Genomic DNA, 14,146 nt, shown 5'->3' on the forward strand with positions numbered 1-14,146 from the left:
TGTAAATGTAGCTCTTGGCATGTGGCCCGCAGGTCTCATTATTTTACAATTATACCCAGATGTCAAACATCAATGTTGGCATTTAGAGCCTACAGAGTTGGTGGGTGTTTAAAATGGTTCACGCCTGCCTTCTGCAAAAGTTAAAGTGAAGAGATGACAGGTTTGTTTAACACAGCATGTGTTTTTCCTAACTAGCCAGTGACAAGAAAGAGTTATACAGGTACTTACTATTTATAACCCATGGCCACATCCACAAAATACTTTCTTCTCTGTCGATAGACATTGTCCTTAAATCCCTTAAACACAAAAGAGATTAAGTTATTTAACAAAGTGCTGAAAATTAGCTGCAGAAGACCTAAAAGAAAATCACTGTGGTGTTTATTCAGTGTTCAATTCATATGTAAATCTTATCCTAGGATGGCCATCTTGATGACACAGACAGAAACAAATTGTGCTTACAGTAAAACCTCATTAAATTGGGGCTGTGCTAATTTAGGATGTGTGGCAATTCAGGCTAAAGTTTACCTTTCCACTAAGTAAGCAGAATGACTTAGTTGAGCAAGTTGATATTGTGAACAACACCTTTAGGTTTTCAAACATCATTTGCATGTAATTGATCTTAATCACAAATTAATCCTATCCTATTCCTTAAAGCAGATCCCTTTAACATGATTATTCAGTAACTTCACCTAATTTTAATTGCTTTGTATAAATAACTAATAAATGTGATATTTATTATAAATCCTATCATTTAGAATAATCAACACATTCCCAAATCAGTATGAATTAAAGAGGTTTTGCTTTATTTTATGACTACGGCCACATAATGCAAAATCTATTTTAGGGAATTCATGCACAGAATAGCAGCCTAGCACCATTCCACTCTGACTTCTTACAATTCTAGTTAGTCTTAGCCAACTTCAAGATTTTTATCCATCATCATCCACTTGGGAAATTAAACATTATGTCTGTCATTTTTCAGTCAAGTGAAATCCTTCAGAGAGGACTTCTTGGTTTACTCAAAAATCTCTTGTCAACAGACTTTCCATTTTCCTTTCCTTTAAGCACTTTCAGACAATCAATTCTTTCCAGGGTTGTTTCTTCCAGCTGTTGGAAGCTCAGAAGGAATTGTTGCAATTTGACTCCTACCTCTACAGCCCTGCAACCTGGAAGGATAACCAGAAAGCAATGGCTTCCTAAGAATGGAGGCCAGGCAAGGAGACAAGCCACTGGGATCATGCTATTGGAGAGTGAAAGAACAGGGTGAGGCCCACAAAGGCCTAGACTACCTCTGCTGAACCTAAGACAGTTCTGCAAGATGGGCTGCCCAAGAGGAGCCTCAAACTCATTAGCAAATTGCCCCTCCCTTGCCTGGCTGAAGAAAACTGGCCTCGAGGCTAGAAATCTTCACAGGGCTATCTGCTGGACAGAAATGAAGAACTTCCATTGTCATCAACCTTTCTTTCAGGAATGACAAGAGAGTTACTAAGAGGAGGAGAGAGAAGATGACCTGAGACCACCTTTACACCATGTAGAAATGAAGTATCCTCTGTCCAAGAAACTAGCACTTTCTTTTACTGTGAATTGGGAGTTTTTAAACTGGGGTTCATAGACAGGCTTGTGAAGTCCTAAAATGTCTATATAAAAATTTTTACAAAATAGTTACCACTATCCTTGAATTTTGGGTATTTGGCAAAAATAATAATAATAATAATAATAAAATAAATAGTTACCACATTCACAAATAGATCTGTGCCCTTTAAAAAAGGTCTCCTGCTGTATAGGGTAGATGCAGTCGTGCTAGAAAGTACTTGTTTCAACACTCACTAGTAAAACTACTTGAGATGGTAAAACCAAAGAATTCTAAGCACCTTTATTATTCAAAAAGAAAACAGGCCATGACAGAAGGAAAAGCGTCCTGTGAAAAGCATAGCATCTGTTCCCCGGTTCCTGCCAGACTGGACACCATGGTAACGGCATCATAATCTGCTGGGCCTCCTGAAGAATCTCAACTGCCTCTCTTCTGCAAACACCTGCACCTTTTCCAAGGACGCAAGAGAGTGATTTACTCATCATGCCTCATTAGCTTAGTGTGGCAGTGATTACGCAAATGTTGTGGGCGATCCAAAACTTCCTGGATTGAACCATGTACTGGCAAAGTAAAACAGGGATGCTAGCTGCACTAGTAGTGACAGAGAAACAGCATTCCTTGGCCATCCATTCTGAACTGAAGCCAGGGATAGGGTTACTGGATAAAATACAGGGCACTCAGTTAAATTTGAATTTCAGATACACAACAAATAATCCTTTTAGTATAAATATGTTCCAAGTATTGCATGGGACATACTTATACCCTAAAACTATTCCTTCCTTATCTGAAACTCAAATTTAACTGGGCATCCCAGATACTTATTTGCTCAATCTGGCAACCCTAGCATCCAGAGAGTACCCACCCTCCCTCTCTCAATTTAAATCAAAGGAAATTGAAGACCCAGCCTGAACTCCAAAGTGCTCAGCTAAATTTCTGTTGACACTCAAGTAGCTATCCCAAATAGGTCAACCTTCACGGAATATTAGAATCACCTGGGAGCTTTAAATAAAACATCAAACCTGGCCACATTCCCAGAGGCCCTGGCATCAGTACTTTTTAATTCTCCACACGTGATTTGAGTGGAAAGCTAAGGATGAGAATCACTGAGCTAGAACATTAATTAAGACATTAGTTCTGAAACTTTAGATCTCATCAAGGTCTCCTGCAGATACTTTTAAATGCAGATCCCTGGGCCATCCCTGAAAGTTCTGACTCAGTAGGCTTCAGATGAGCATCAAGATATTGTATTTTTAACAAACACTTTATGAGTGAACCTTGAACCCCACTTCAAAAGACCTTCCCAGTCTAGATGCTGGCTCCTCAAAATGTGGTCCCCAGGCTCTCTGGTGCAAGCCTTATCTGGGAGATCACCAGAAATACAGAATCCCAGGCCCTACAGAATCATTGTCTGATTTTAAAATGATCTCGGGAAAAAATTTTTGCAATCTACTCATCTGACAAAGGGCTAATATCCAGAACCTACAAAGAACTCAAACAAATTTACAAGAAAAAAACAAACAACCCCATCAAAAAGTGGGCAAAGGATATGAACAGACATTTCTCAAAAGAAGACATGCATACAGCCAACAGACACATGAAAAAATGCTCGTCATCACTGGCCATCAGAGAAATGCAAATCTAAACCACAATGAGATACTATCTCACACCAGTTAGAATGGCAATCATTAAAAAGTCAGGAAACAACAGGTGCTGGAGAGGATGTAGGAACACTTTTACACTGTTGGTGGGATTGTAAACTAGTTCAACCCTTGTGGAAAACAGTATGGCGATTCCTCAAGGATCTAGAACTAGAAATACCATATGACCCAGCCATCCCATTACTGGGGATATACCCAAAGGATTATAAGTCATGCTGCTATAAAGACACATGCACATGTATGTTTATTGCGGCACTATTCACAATACCAAAGACTTGGAATAAACCCAAATGTCCATCAGTGACAGACTGGATTAAGAAAATGTGGCACATATACACCATGGAATAGTATGCAGCCATAAAAAAGGATGAGTTTTTGTCCTTTGTAGGGACATGGATGCAGCTGGAAACCATCATTCTCAGCAAACTATTGCAAGAACAGAAAACCAAACACCACATGTTCTCACTCATAGGTGGAAATTGAACAATGAGATCACTTGGACTCGGGAAGGCGAACATCACACACCGGGGTCTATTATGGGGAGGCAGGACGGGGGAGGGATGGCATTGGGAGTTATACCTGATGTAAATGACGAGTTGATGGGTGCTGACAAGTTGATGGGTGCAGCACACCAACTTGGCACAAGTGTACATATGTAACAAACCTGCATGTTGTGCACATGTACCCTAGAACTTAAAGTATAATTTAAAAAAAAAAAATGATCTCAAAGGTGATTTGTTTGCCCCTTGAAGTTTGAAAGACACTGACCTAGATATTTAACCCTTTCTAGGGAGCCTCAGCAACCTTACTCTTATATTCCAAGCCTCTTCTGAAGTACCCTATCACAAGGGTCCCTGTGTTTGTCTCAGGGCTGGGATTATTCCCAGGCATAAAAAGTGCTTAGACAATTTTTCCATCCTCATCAAACAACTTACGAAAACACCAATTTGCCAATATTACATTCTGTATAATGAACATTTGGTGTGCTTATAAAAGAAATATATGTGGTTTAAAAAATGACAAGAGAGGGGATTGCTAAGCACTTGCAATTATTTCTAGTGACTGCACAGAAAATAAGAGAAGGTATCATAAGGTGGGTATAATTAGGAGTAATGGAATAAAATTAAGCACAGGAAAATTTATGCTGGGTATTGGAATAAATTTATTCTCAGCACGGTCAGTGGTTCCTACGGTTGTTCCATTAAAATGGCTGAACTCCTTTCTCCAGGTTGAGTAATTTTCAAACTAGACTAAGGGGAGCATTTGGAAATAGGAGGTTATCAAAAAATCCTTTACCATCCAGGCATTGATCTGGATGATTTAATACAGCATTTCTATTTCTGGAATTAAGCATTTACTCTTGCCAAATGCTTTCCAGTTGTTTTATTAACTAGGCTTTTCAAACACCCCTTTGAGGTCAATAACAAGTTTATTTCCACCTTTTACATAAAGAACTTGAGGTGCAGAGGTAAAGGGACTTGGCCAAGGTCATTCTGTAAGTTAACAGCTGGTGTCTGTGCAGCCCGGGTACTGCTTAGCTGCTAAGTCAGGTTCCTGTGCTAATTCTGATGCCTTCTGGAAGTTGAGAGAGGGGAAAGATAACAATGGGTGATTATTAAAGCCATTTTTAATGTTTTTCTAATGTTCAGAAGCCTTACATGTGAATTACTGGAACATATTCTGAAATTTTAGGCTATATTAGCAAATATAACACATTGTTTCTTTGAGAGAATTTTTGAAAATAATGCAGTTGAATTGGGTCTGTTTGACCATTTGTTTGAATGGTATATTTGAATTGGTCTGAGTTGGTATGTTATGTCAAATGACTGGTTTAATTGAAAATTTCCCTAGTGTTAAAGTTGTCATAGTTTCCTTTAAAACAGAGGTTCTCAAACTTAAGGGTGGACTTGTTAAAACAAATTCCCACATGATACTGACACGCTGATGTTGGGGTCGCACTTAGAGAGCCACTGTGCAGAGTAGAGCCACACTGTCAAACCCCCATATTTCCTCAGTTTAAACAGCAAAGAATGTCTGTAAATATTACCTGCAGACCACAGAGACGTCCTGTAAGCATTAGTGATCTGCTTGGGTTTTACTCTTTTATCTGCCCATTTTTAGACAAGGGGCACTGGGGGAGGGAAAAATGCCTATAATGAATGGGTGCATTGCTTACTTCTCCCACACTATTAACTGTACTTCACTCTGGCCATAAAGAAGTTCCAGGTCTCCTGTGTTAAATAAAAACTGATGTAAAGGGGGGAAGGGGAGAATAATGGGAAATGCTTACCCGAGTATCATATTTCTTTAAAGATGGTCATTTTTATTGGAGTAGAGGAAAGAATGATGGTAGATAGATTCAGGGTAGATGTGGGAAGAGATACGTCTTCCATCATAGCCTTTATTCTAAAACGCTCTGCCTTTCCATTGAGACTGAAGTCAACTACATTACTCTACTCCTAACTACCTCCAGTCAAGGAAAATAGCAAGAAGAATTTTATTCTCTCACTGAGCCCCATAATGCCTAGTCCTCCCTAGTTTCCCAGAGGCATGATCAATTTCAGCTCATCGTTTTTCCAAGGGTCACCATCTGCAAGTATATTTCAGGCTGTCTAATTCCACAGAAATATTCTCCAAGGTTTAGAGTCTCCTCCTCTATCCAACCCTTTTAAAAATAAATGCTACGTGAAAATACCATCCTTCTAACCTGCTTCCAGTCAACACGCGTACAGGGAAGCTTTATCATTTGGAAGTCTGCTCTCAGTTATGGGGAATAAATAAGAAATTGTTCTATAATAAAGCATTGCAGCACAGAACATGGCACACTGCCTGTCACATGGGTGGAGCTGAGAGAGCATGTGAGAAATATATTTTACTGGACACTTACTGGGTGGTCGGCATCAAGCTCAGAACCATACATGAGAACTCTGTGAGAGCATTTGTCTAACTCAGAGATCTTCCGAGGGAACCAGGGCACATCCTCTAGCTCTGTTGAAAACAGTGCAGGTTCAAAAATATTAGTTCACAGATTGTGTTTTCCCCTTTGCAATATTTGTCAGATTTCAAAATTACCCAACAAGCTAAGACCACCCTTGCCTTCTTCCTCTGTCCAAATATTCTCTGGAGGATTCAGCGTCACAATAGTGGTTTGAAATTTCAGCAACTGAATGAGCTCATTGAATTCTGTTTTCCCACACTCACAGTCCACAAAGATTTCAACCTCAGAGCTCCTTCGCCGAGATTTCCTGGATTCAATATGAACCATGTGGACGCGTTTTTCCTGTGGAAACATGACCATCTCAAAATCACCTTCGGGGGACAATAAAAGGAATGCCATCAGCTTTTCTTGTTCATGTCTTAAGCAAGGTGCCAAGTACCCATGCAAGAGGAAGAGACAATCTCTTTGTTCTTTGAATAAAACTTGGAAATGTTTCCAACCATTATTTCTGTTAATAAAAAATCTATATATTCATACTTCTGTGTATAGGTTGTCCTGCCTCATATAAAACAGAAGGGGCATTTAAAATATAAACTGGCCCTATAAAATGAACATCATCATTTCCCAGAGAGTGGTACACATCCCATAGGTGGCACATTATTATTTGGGGAAAAAATTATTTATTACATTATCATGTAATAATCCATATTTATATGTTTCCGAAAAACATAACTAAAACTCAAACCCCTAATATAAAGTTTTCTTTTAAAATAAACAGAGTTTTAAAATAGCCTTTTAGAAATAACCTTTTATAATCTTTTTATAAGTAAACAGTACAAATGGCAAGCAGAAATGGGGGAGGTGGCATGAAAATGACTGAGGCTTGGGAAACACTAGCCAAACTGTAATCCATATGGTAGAAAAAGAAATAGGAGCAAGATAAGTAGTCAAGAGAGGATCTCTGAAGGCAAAAGGAAAACAAACAACTTAGGCAATTGCACAGAGGGTGAAGAAAAGGTAAAAAATAATGATAATAACCCCTAAATGGGATCACTTAATAATTGTTCTCTTTTGACAATCTTCAAACTAGCTTCAACCAAGGATGTGTTGCTGCAACTATCACTCTATGATGGATCTCAGAGATAAGGACAGTGATTTAATATTTAAAAATCAGGTTAGAATTTCCCCCAGTGATGTGTTCTTCATTTCCTCTAAGTTAATTGAAGACTCTGTTCTTTTCATCCCAACCCACCTCCAAATAAGCAGACATTTTCTCACTCCAGATGATACACTGTGATTACCCGCACAATTCCTGATACAATCCTAGACAATCTCAGAATTTTCAGCATAAGAGCAGGATACGTAGTTTCCAGTGCCAGAATAGTATCAAATCAAACAGCACCCTCTCCTATATAAAGAAACTAGTCTTAAAAAAAAAAAAAAAAAAAGAAACTAGTCTTGTGACTAGGAAACTAAATGTTCTATTTCTGTTTTTATTAACCTTTACAATAATGTCATATTTTCTCAACTGGCTGATAATAACATTAAGATTAAGTTCAAGGTCCAAGAGACTTCACATACATTGTGTCACGTTAGGCTTTTAATGACTTTTGGTTGAAGCAGAGTAGATATTTTTAGGGGAACTGAGGTCCAGATGGGTTAAATGGTTTAGCTAAGGTCCGGTGACTAGCTGATGGCAGAGTGAAAACTCAGAGCTGCTAACTCCTTCTCCAGGAATTTATCCACTGCACCCAGCTGTCTAATTGAATTGGCCTGCCTTTGGCACTGTATGGACACAGGCTTGGATGACATAATTATCTGTAAAATATTTCCTCAGATTTCCATTACCACTGTTTATGGTGCCTGATCCTTTCTTCAAGGTCAAAAGAGAACAAGAAATGATTTGCCAAATCAGGCTGCTAATTCCCCTGCTATGATCATCATAGAGGCATCATAATAATGCCTCATAGTTATACACTTTACAAAGCACTTTCACTCATATTATGTCATCCCAGCAATCCTGTTAGGTAGGAATTATTATTGCAATTTTACAAATAAAGAAATTGAACCTAGGAAGCAGCTAGTGTTTAGCCAAACCAGGAGAACACAGGTCTGAATCCCCTGACTGCAATTCCAGCTATCTTTCCACCGCACTAGCAGCCCAAGGCATCATGCAGAGCTAGGCTCCTTATCTTACAGCTCTCATCAACAGCCACTGCCCCCAAACAAAATGCATTTTGTAAGGGAGGGTGTTTGCTGAAGGGTAGAGAAACCATTAGGTACGTGCTGGCAAGAACACAACAGCTTTTCTTCCAGCCTCACCCCTAACCAGAATCTTTCTTGAGGGTTCAAACTACAGATTTGGGCCTGAGAAGATGCTACGACATTTCTATAAGATAAGGGAAGAGCTAGCCCCACAATGTATAATATAAGGAGAGTGACTCATCTTCACAAAAAGATACATAAAGACACATAAACAATGAGGCTTAGGGGAATACCGAGTGCCTATACTCATGTATCTCACTTTTTTCGTAATAAACATGCTCCTAGGACATGTGTAAGTTCAAATGTGAACAAATCAAATCAAGCTGCAGGCTCTTGCTACTTAAGATACCCTGTTTGGCTCCTCTTGTGTTTTCATTTTCAGGTGGGAAGCTCACATTTTTGAAGTACTGACCTCCTAACCTGGCAATAGTCTTCAGAGTTCCTAACAAGCTAACTGCATTAATAAGCCACAGCTTATACAATTCTGCTTATTTCATTGCTTGACAGACAGACCCCCCTTTTAAAGCCTCTTGAAGTTTGGTTCCTTCGAAACTTTCACCACATTATCCAGAAATTGATTCAGAAATGTTTCAGAGCAGATAACAGGTTTGTAACCAGGCACACAGTCACTTTTAAAATGATGTAATGATATTTTACATTCACCTGAAAGAGCCTCAGTGCTTTTACCAATCCACCGACTTCATTTTTCAAGGAGAAAACAACTGCTGTCTTGCCACTTTCGGTAGCAGTTTCATTTTTGCTGCTTCCCTTGTTGCCTTTGTCGTCATTTTTGCCAGAGTTAGCTTTATTTAGCTTCAGGAATGTCGAAGCATAATAAAACGAAACGTTAGTTAGGGTTCCAGAATCCTCTGTAATTAGATTTTTCCCACACATTTCATTCATAAGTTGGAAGCTCCACCAATCATACAAACTTAAGGTGAAGTTGCCATGTCACCCATAACTTTCAATCATAAATATTGGTTTAATTTACGCTGAGAGACTATTTTCCAGTGGTCTAAGACATCATCTAGTGGTTGAAATTAAAAGGGGATCAGATTTGCTTCGCTTTAATAGCAACAAAAACCTGACTGTCATAAAGCCTGAAGTATCATATATGAACAATTCCTGCCTTTCTAGAATTATTTTACAGCACAAAGTTTGATCTCTTAGCGTCATTGAATCATATGGAAACTATATTAATTACTAACCATAATAAAAATAAGATCAAACATATTTTTGTCAATAATTTTAGTTTCAATTAAATTTTAAAAACAAAATATTTATTTCGTTCTGAAATATGTCAGCACATGCCCAGAAATTAATGAGTAATATTACTTTCTTCAGTTAGATCCACAGTGTCAATGTGAATCTGCCTGCAAAAGTTTAACACAGACAAGTGTATAACTCTAAGGCCATCTGTGTCAGAAGACAATGCTTGAAAAGTGACTATTAAAATTCAGTCACAAATAAAATGAAAAAAGAAGAAAGGAAGAAAGAAACCTGGCAAGCTAATTATTAGGAGCAAACAGTAAAATCTGAGAAACTGAAAAAGATTAACACTTCATTCGCCACTTAAGATTTTATATTGCCTGAGGAAGTAATGTCTATTAGTCCTGCTGGCTAAAGAAAAAAATGACAGATTCCAGTAACTCAGGTCACATTGCCAGAAATGCAGAATAAAAATCTGGAAACTTTATTTAGGAATAGAATGGGAGGAAACAAAACAAAAACAACAAGCTGGGAACTTTCATTTGACAGACAATGCAAAATTAGGATGGTCTGTTTTATATTCTTTATATGCAAATACAGCATTGGGCAGACAAAGAAGTAACTCCTGGCAAATGGTGATTTAATACAATCATACCAATCTGCTACATCCTCATGAAACTGAGAAATGTAGGTTTGCTTTGGGACCCAGTGAATAGTTATCTGCCATTGTCTTCTTCTGATTTCTCTACTGGCTTTATTTTCACACATCAGTATTGCCTTACTCACTAGATTATATGTAATAGAGATGGAGATTTTATTATTTATGACTTGAGGGAGGGAAGAAGTTTATGCAGACATTGACATTTGACAGTATGTTTAGTCATTAAGAGCTCAAATGTCTCAGTGTTCTTAACATCTGCCTCCTCCTCACCACATAACACACAGATCTCGCATATATAAGTAGCATTTTTTATATAAAAGGGTCATACATTAGCATTACCCTAAGCTTTCTTTGTTTTCCTTCTAGCAGTTAATTATGACTTCAAAATTCTTCATTGTAATATCTCATCCAAATATTCATTATATTTAAATGTTAGAAAATCTATTTACACTTTGGCCTTATTTTTGCAAATTGATTTAAATAATTCTACAGAAGTTGCCACGTTTACTTTTCAACATTTTTATCAGTAATAATATGTCAGTACAATGCAGCCCTCTGGCACATATTTGGAACTACGATATTAAAACAGATTATTCTATGATACAGACTGAATTGGATTTGGTTGATAAACTCTGGTAGTACAGTAATAAAATACCATTTAATATTTTTAATGACTAGGACCTGGACACATTTTTATTTCATGGTTTTTGTTAAATCCCATCACTATTACCTCAAAGCAGGATCTAAAATCCTGCAAATACTGCTTTTTTTATTCTGTAGATATTATAAACATAAAACTCCCTTAAATACCATAGCAAGTGATGTATTGCTTGTATTATTCCATCAAGTAAACTGAAAAAATTGAGCAATGTGGAACACAGAAAAACTTTTGAAAGGAATTCTATCTTTCTTTTATTCCAATAACCTGCACCCATAACTAAGAACAGAAAATAATAGTTCTATGTTTAAAGACCAGGCTTTGTAAACTGAAGGGGGTGTAGGAGACACAATGATCTTCTGAAAACCGTGGAAATTTATTTAATTTGTTCTCCTTACTCCTCCTCCTAATAATAAATGGCTTTTCAAAATTCTTCACACTCTTTTTTTTTTTTTTTTTTTTTTTTTGGTTGTAGATTTAAGACATTGATTCATACAATCTCTCATTCTTAATGTTCAGGAACTTCTTAACTCCGTACTTATAAACTTTGCGGAAAAAAAGTTTAGCACGCAGTGATTGGCACACTCGCTTTGCTTACGGAGAGAAGAGGAAGACTGAAGGCAGACAGGAGGAAAGCAGGGTAGAGAGTTTATAAAGAAGGAGAAAGTTGAGGTGTGCGTGCTTACTTACACTACAAGAGGGATTCATATGGTGAGGAGAAGATGGTCACTGCCCTAGAAAATACTTCTCCATAGTGCCAGGTACGTAGTACTCACTGTTAAGTTGCCGAGTAGCTGATGCTCTTCGGGCACTGCTGAATCCAGGGAAAACCCTCTCCTTGCCCAGTATTTACTGGAAAACATCATCATTGCTGGCTGCATGGATCCCAGTGTAATATTCTTTCTCTGCAGCAGGGGGGACTAGAGGGGCAGTAGCAGCGCTGGCGGAGATTGAGAGGAAGGGGCGTGCGATCAGCTGCCTGCTTGGGGCGCTGTCCAGAACACTGGTGCTGAAGAGCAATGAGAATCCTCCCACCCCCGGGCTCCTTTATATGAATGACTGGAGACTGATGGAAGGCTGATTAGAAAGAAACTCATTTCTGGTTGCCGATGGCCACAGTCAGATTACAGACCTGAAGCCTGGGGTTATCTGTGCTCATGATGTGATTTGTTTCATAGGTCGAGTAGCTTTCTGGGCGGGGGTGGTGGAGAACAATACATAAGGGGGTGTTATTTGTACAAGAAACCATCTATCCCCTGACGTTAGCTCTCTCATCTCTCAAGCCTGCCGCTGGCAAGTTAACCTCAGTCTTTAAGCAACTGTGAATTCAAAGATTTTGTGCTTTCTTTCCAAAATTAGAAAAATAATTTACGAAAGATCAGCACTGCTGAATCCTTAAACCATTTTATGGATTTTTTAATTTTTAATTTTTATGGATAACGAATAGTTGTGCATACTTATAAGGTACATGTGATATTTTGATAAAAGTGTGCAATATGTAATGATCAAATAAGGTAATCAAGATATCCATTGCCTCAAGCATTTATCATTTCTTTGTGATAGAAACATTCCAATTCCACTCTTTCAGTTATTTTAACATACAAAAGAAAATAAATTGTTGTGCTCCTGAATACTAGATCTTATTCCTCCTATCAGCCTATTTTTTTACTCATTGACCAACTCCATTTTATGTTAATAAGCTTTTTCTGACCTGACATACTGTAATTTTGTGCATGCAAACATGTGAGTGTACATATGTGTAATGGCTTTCATAGAAGGACTTCTTCTTAATCCTGTGATTCCTCTATGTAGAGTTATATGGAGGAAAATGTATTGCAAAGAAAATGTAAGGGTTTGATTTAACCACAGGGAGTTTACGTATAGCTCAGATACTAACCCTGGAATCTTCCTTACTAAATGAGAAATAAAAGGAGACTAGATTCCCATGTATCAGCCATTCATTTTAACACTCTTGTGGTTACTGAATTTTTTCTCTCCACTGAAAATCATGGAAATTTAATCATTGACATAACCCTTTCATATAAAAACTGCTACTTAAATATATGAGATCTGTGTGTTACGTGGTGAGGAGGAGGCAGAGGTTAAGAGTACTAAGACATCTGAGCTTTTAATGACTACATATACTGTCAAACATCAGTGTCAACTAGATCAAATCCAGCAACTTGACATGCATAGATTAATCAATATTCTTACTATTCAAACCTTAGAAAGTCATAAAATTCACAAGGCCACAGGAAAATGTTACCAATCTCCTGAAGAATGAAAAACTCTTGGCCAAATGTGCTTGTTTCACTAAAAATCTAAACAAAATCTGGTGCTGGCACTGCTTGCCTATATATATATATATAAAAGGGGTTTCAAAACAAGTTGGGATGAACTAATATTGACTGAAGTTTAATTGTTTCTGGAATCTTGAAGGGATATAATTATTAATTGATCTAATTCTGAAAATATTATTTGGTTTACATATTCTGTAAAGGTCAGCTCTAATCAGCTAATAGGAGAAGCAAGTTTAAATAAGATGAATGAAGTAATGACAATAATAGCTAATGTTACTGAGATGTAATGAAAAAACCAGAGATGTGAAGGGATAAAATCCACTAGACAGTGTCCCTGCTTGGATGTGAAAGTGAGGGAAAAAAAGATATTAAAAGTAATTTATTTAAAATATGTATTTACAATATTAAAGATTTAACTACCTTTTCTCACCCTAGAAACCCTATTAAAACAACATAAAAATTCCTTTTCAAGGTACATAAGAAATGCATAAATTGGAAAACAACAGCAACAAAAAATTAGCAGCTTGAAAGAAGAAAAAAATGATCAAAGGCTTTGCAGTCATGGGAAAGCTGAACCTTAAGCTATCAATGAAGAAGACTGAGAAGCAATGCAATTGACATGACAGAATATCCTAAAGGCTCAAATATCTCTGGAATTGAAGGTAGATGAGACTGAAAAAGAGTGGTTCGAAGTGTGAGAAGCAGTTAGACAAATCAAAACTTACAACAAAGTTACAATAATCAAGACAGTGTGGTACTAAGGACAGATATATAGGTAAATGAAATAGAATTGAGTGTCCAGAAATAAACCCTTATATGTAGAGGGAATTGATTTTCAACAAAAGTGCCAAGACAATTCAATGGGG

The 14,146-nt window shown here is 37.5% G+C and overlaps 1 protein-coding gene across 1 annotated transcript in view; it reads right to left on the minus strand.

The window, feature by feature from the left end:
* LOC105473363 (tryptophan hydroxylase 2) overlaps positions 1 to 12,066 on the minus strand; it is a 94,510-nt gene extending 82,444 nt beyond the window's left edge. The window contains exons 1-5 of the mRNA XM_071071439.1: positions 11,757 to 12,066; positions 9,116 to 9,265; positions 6,340 to 6,529; positions 6,137 to 6,231; positions 229 to 296 (exon numbers count right to left, since the gene is read on the minus strand). Of these exons, the coding sequence (XP_070927540.1) occupies positions 229 to 296; positions 6,137 to 6,231; positions 6,340 to 6,529; positions 9,116 to 9,265; positions 11,757 to 11,861 (608 nt within the window). The 5' untranslated portion in view covers positions 11,862 to 12,066. The remainder of the gene's footprint in view (positions 1 to 228; positions 297 to 6,136; positions 6,232 to 6,339; positions 6,530 to 9,115; positions 9,266 to 11,756) is intronic.
* Between the last annotated feature and the right edge of the window lie 2,080 nt (positions 12,067 to 14,146).

Source organism: Macaca nemestrina, chromosome 10 (genome assembly GCF_043159975.1).
Source record: "Macaca nemestrina isolate mMacNem1 chromosome 10, mMacNem.hap1, whole genome shotgun sequence".
NCBI classification, from domain to species: domain Eukaryota; kingdom Metazoa; phylum Chordata; class Mammalia; order Primates; family Cercopithecidae; genus Macaca; species Macaca nemestrina.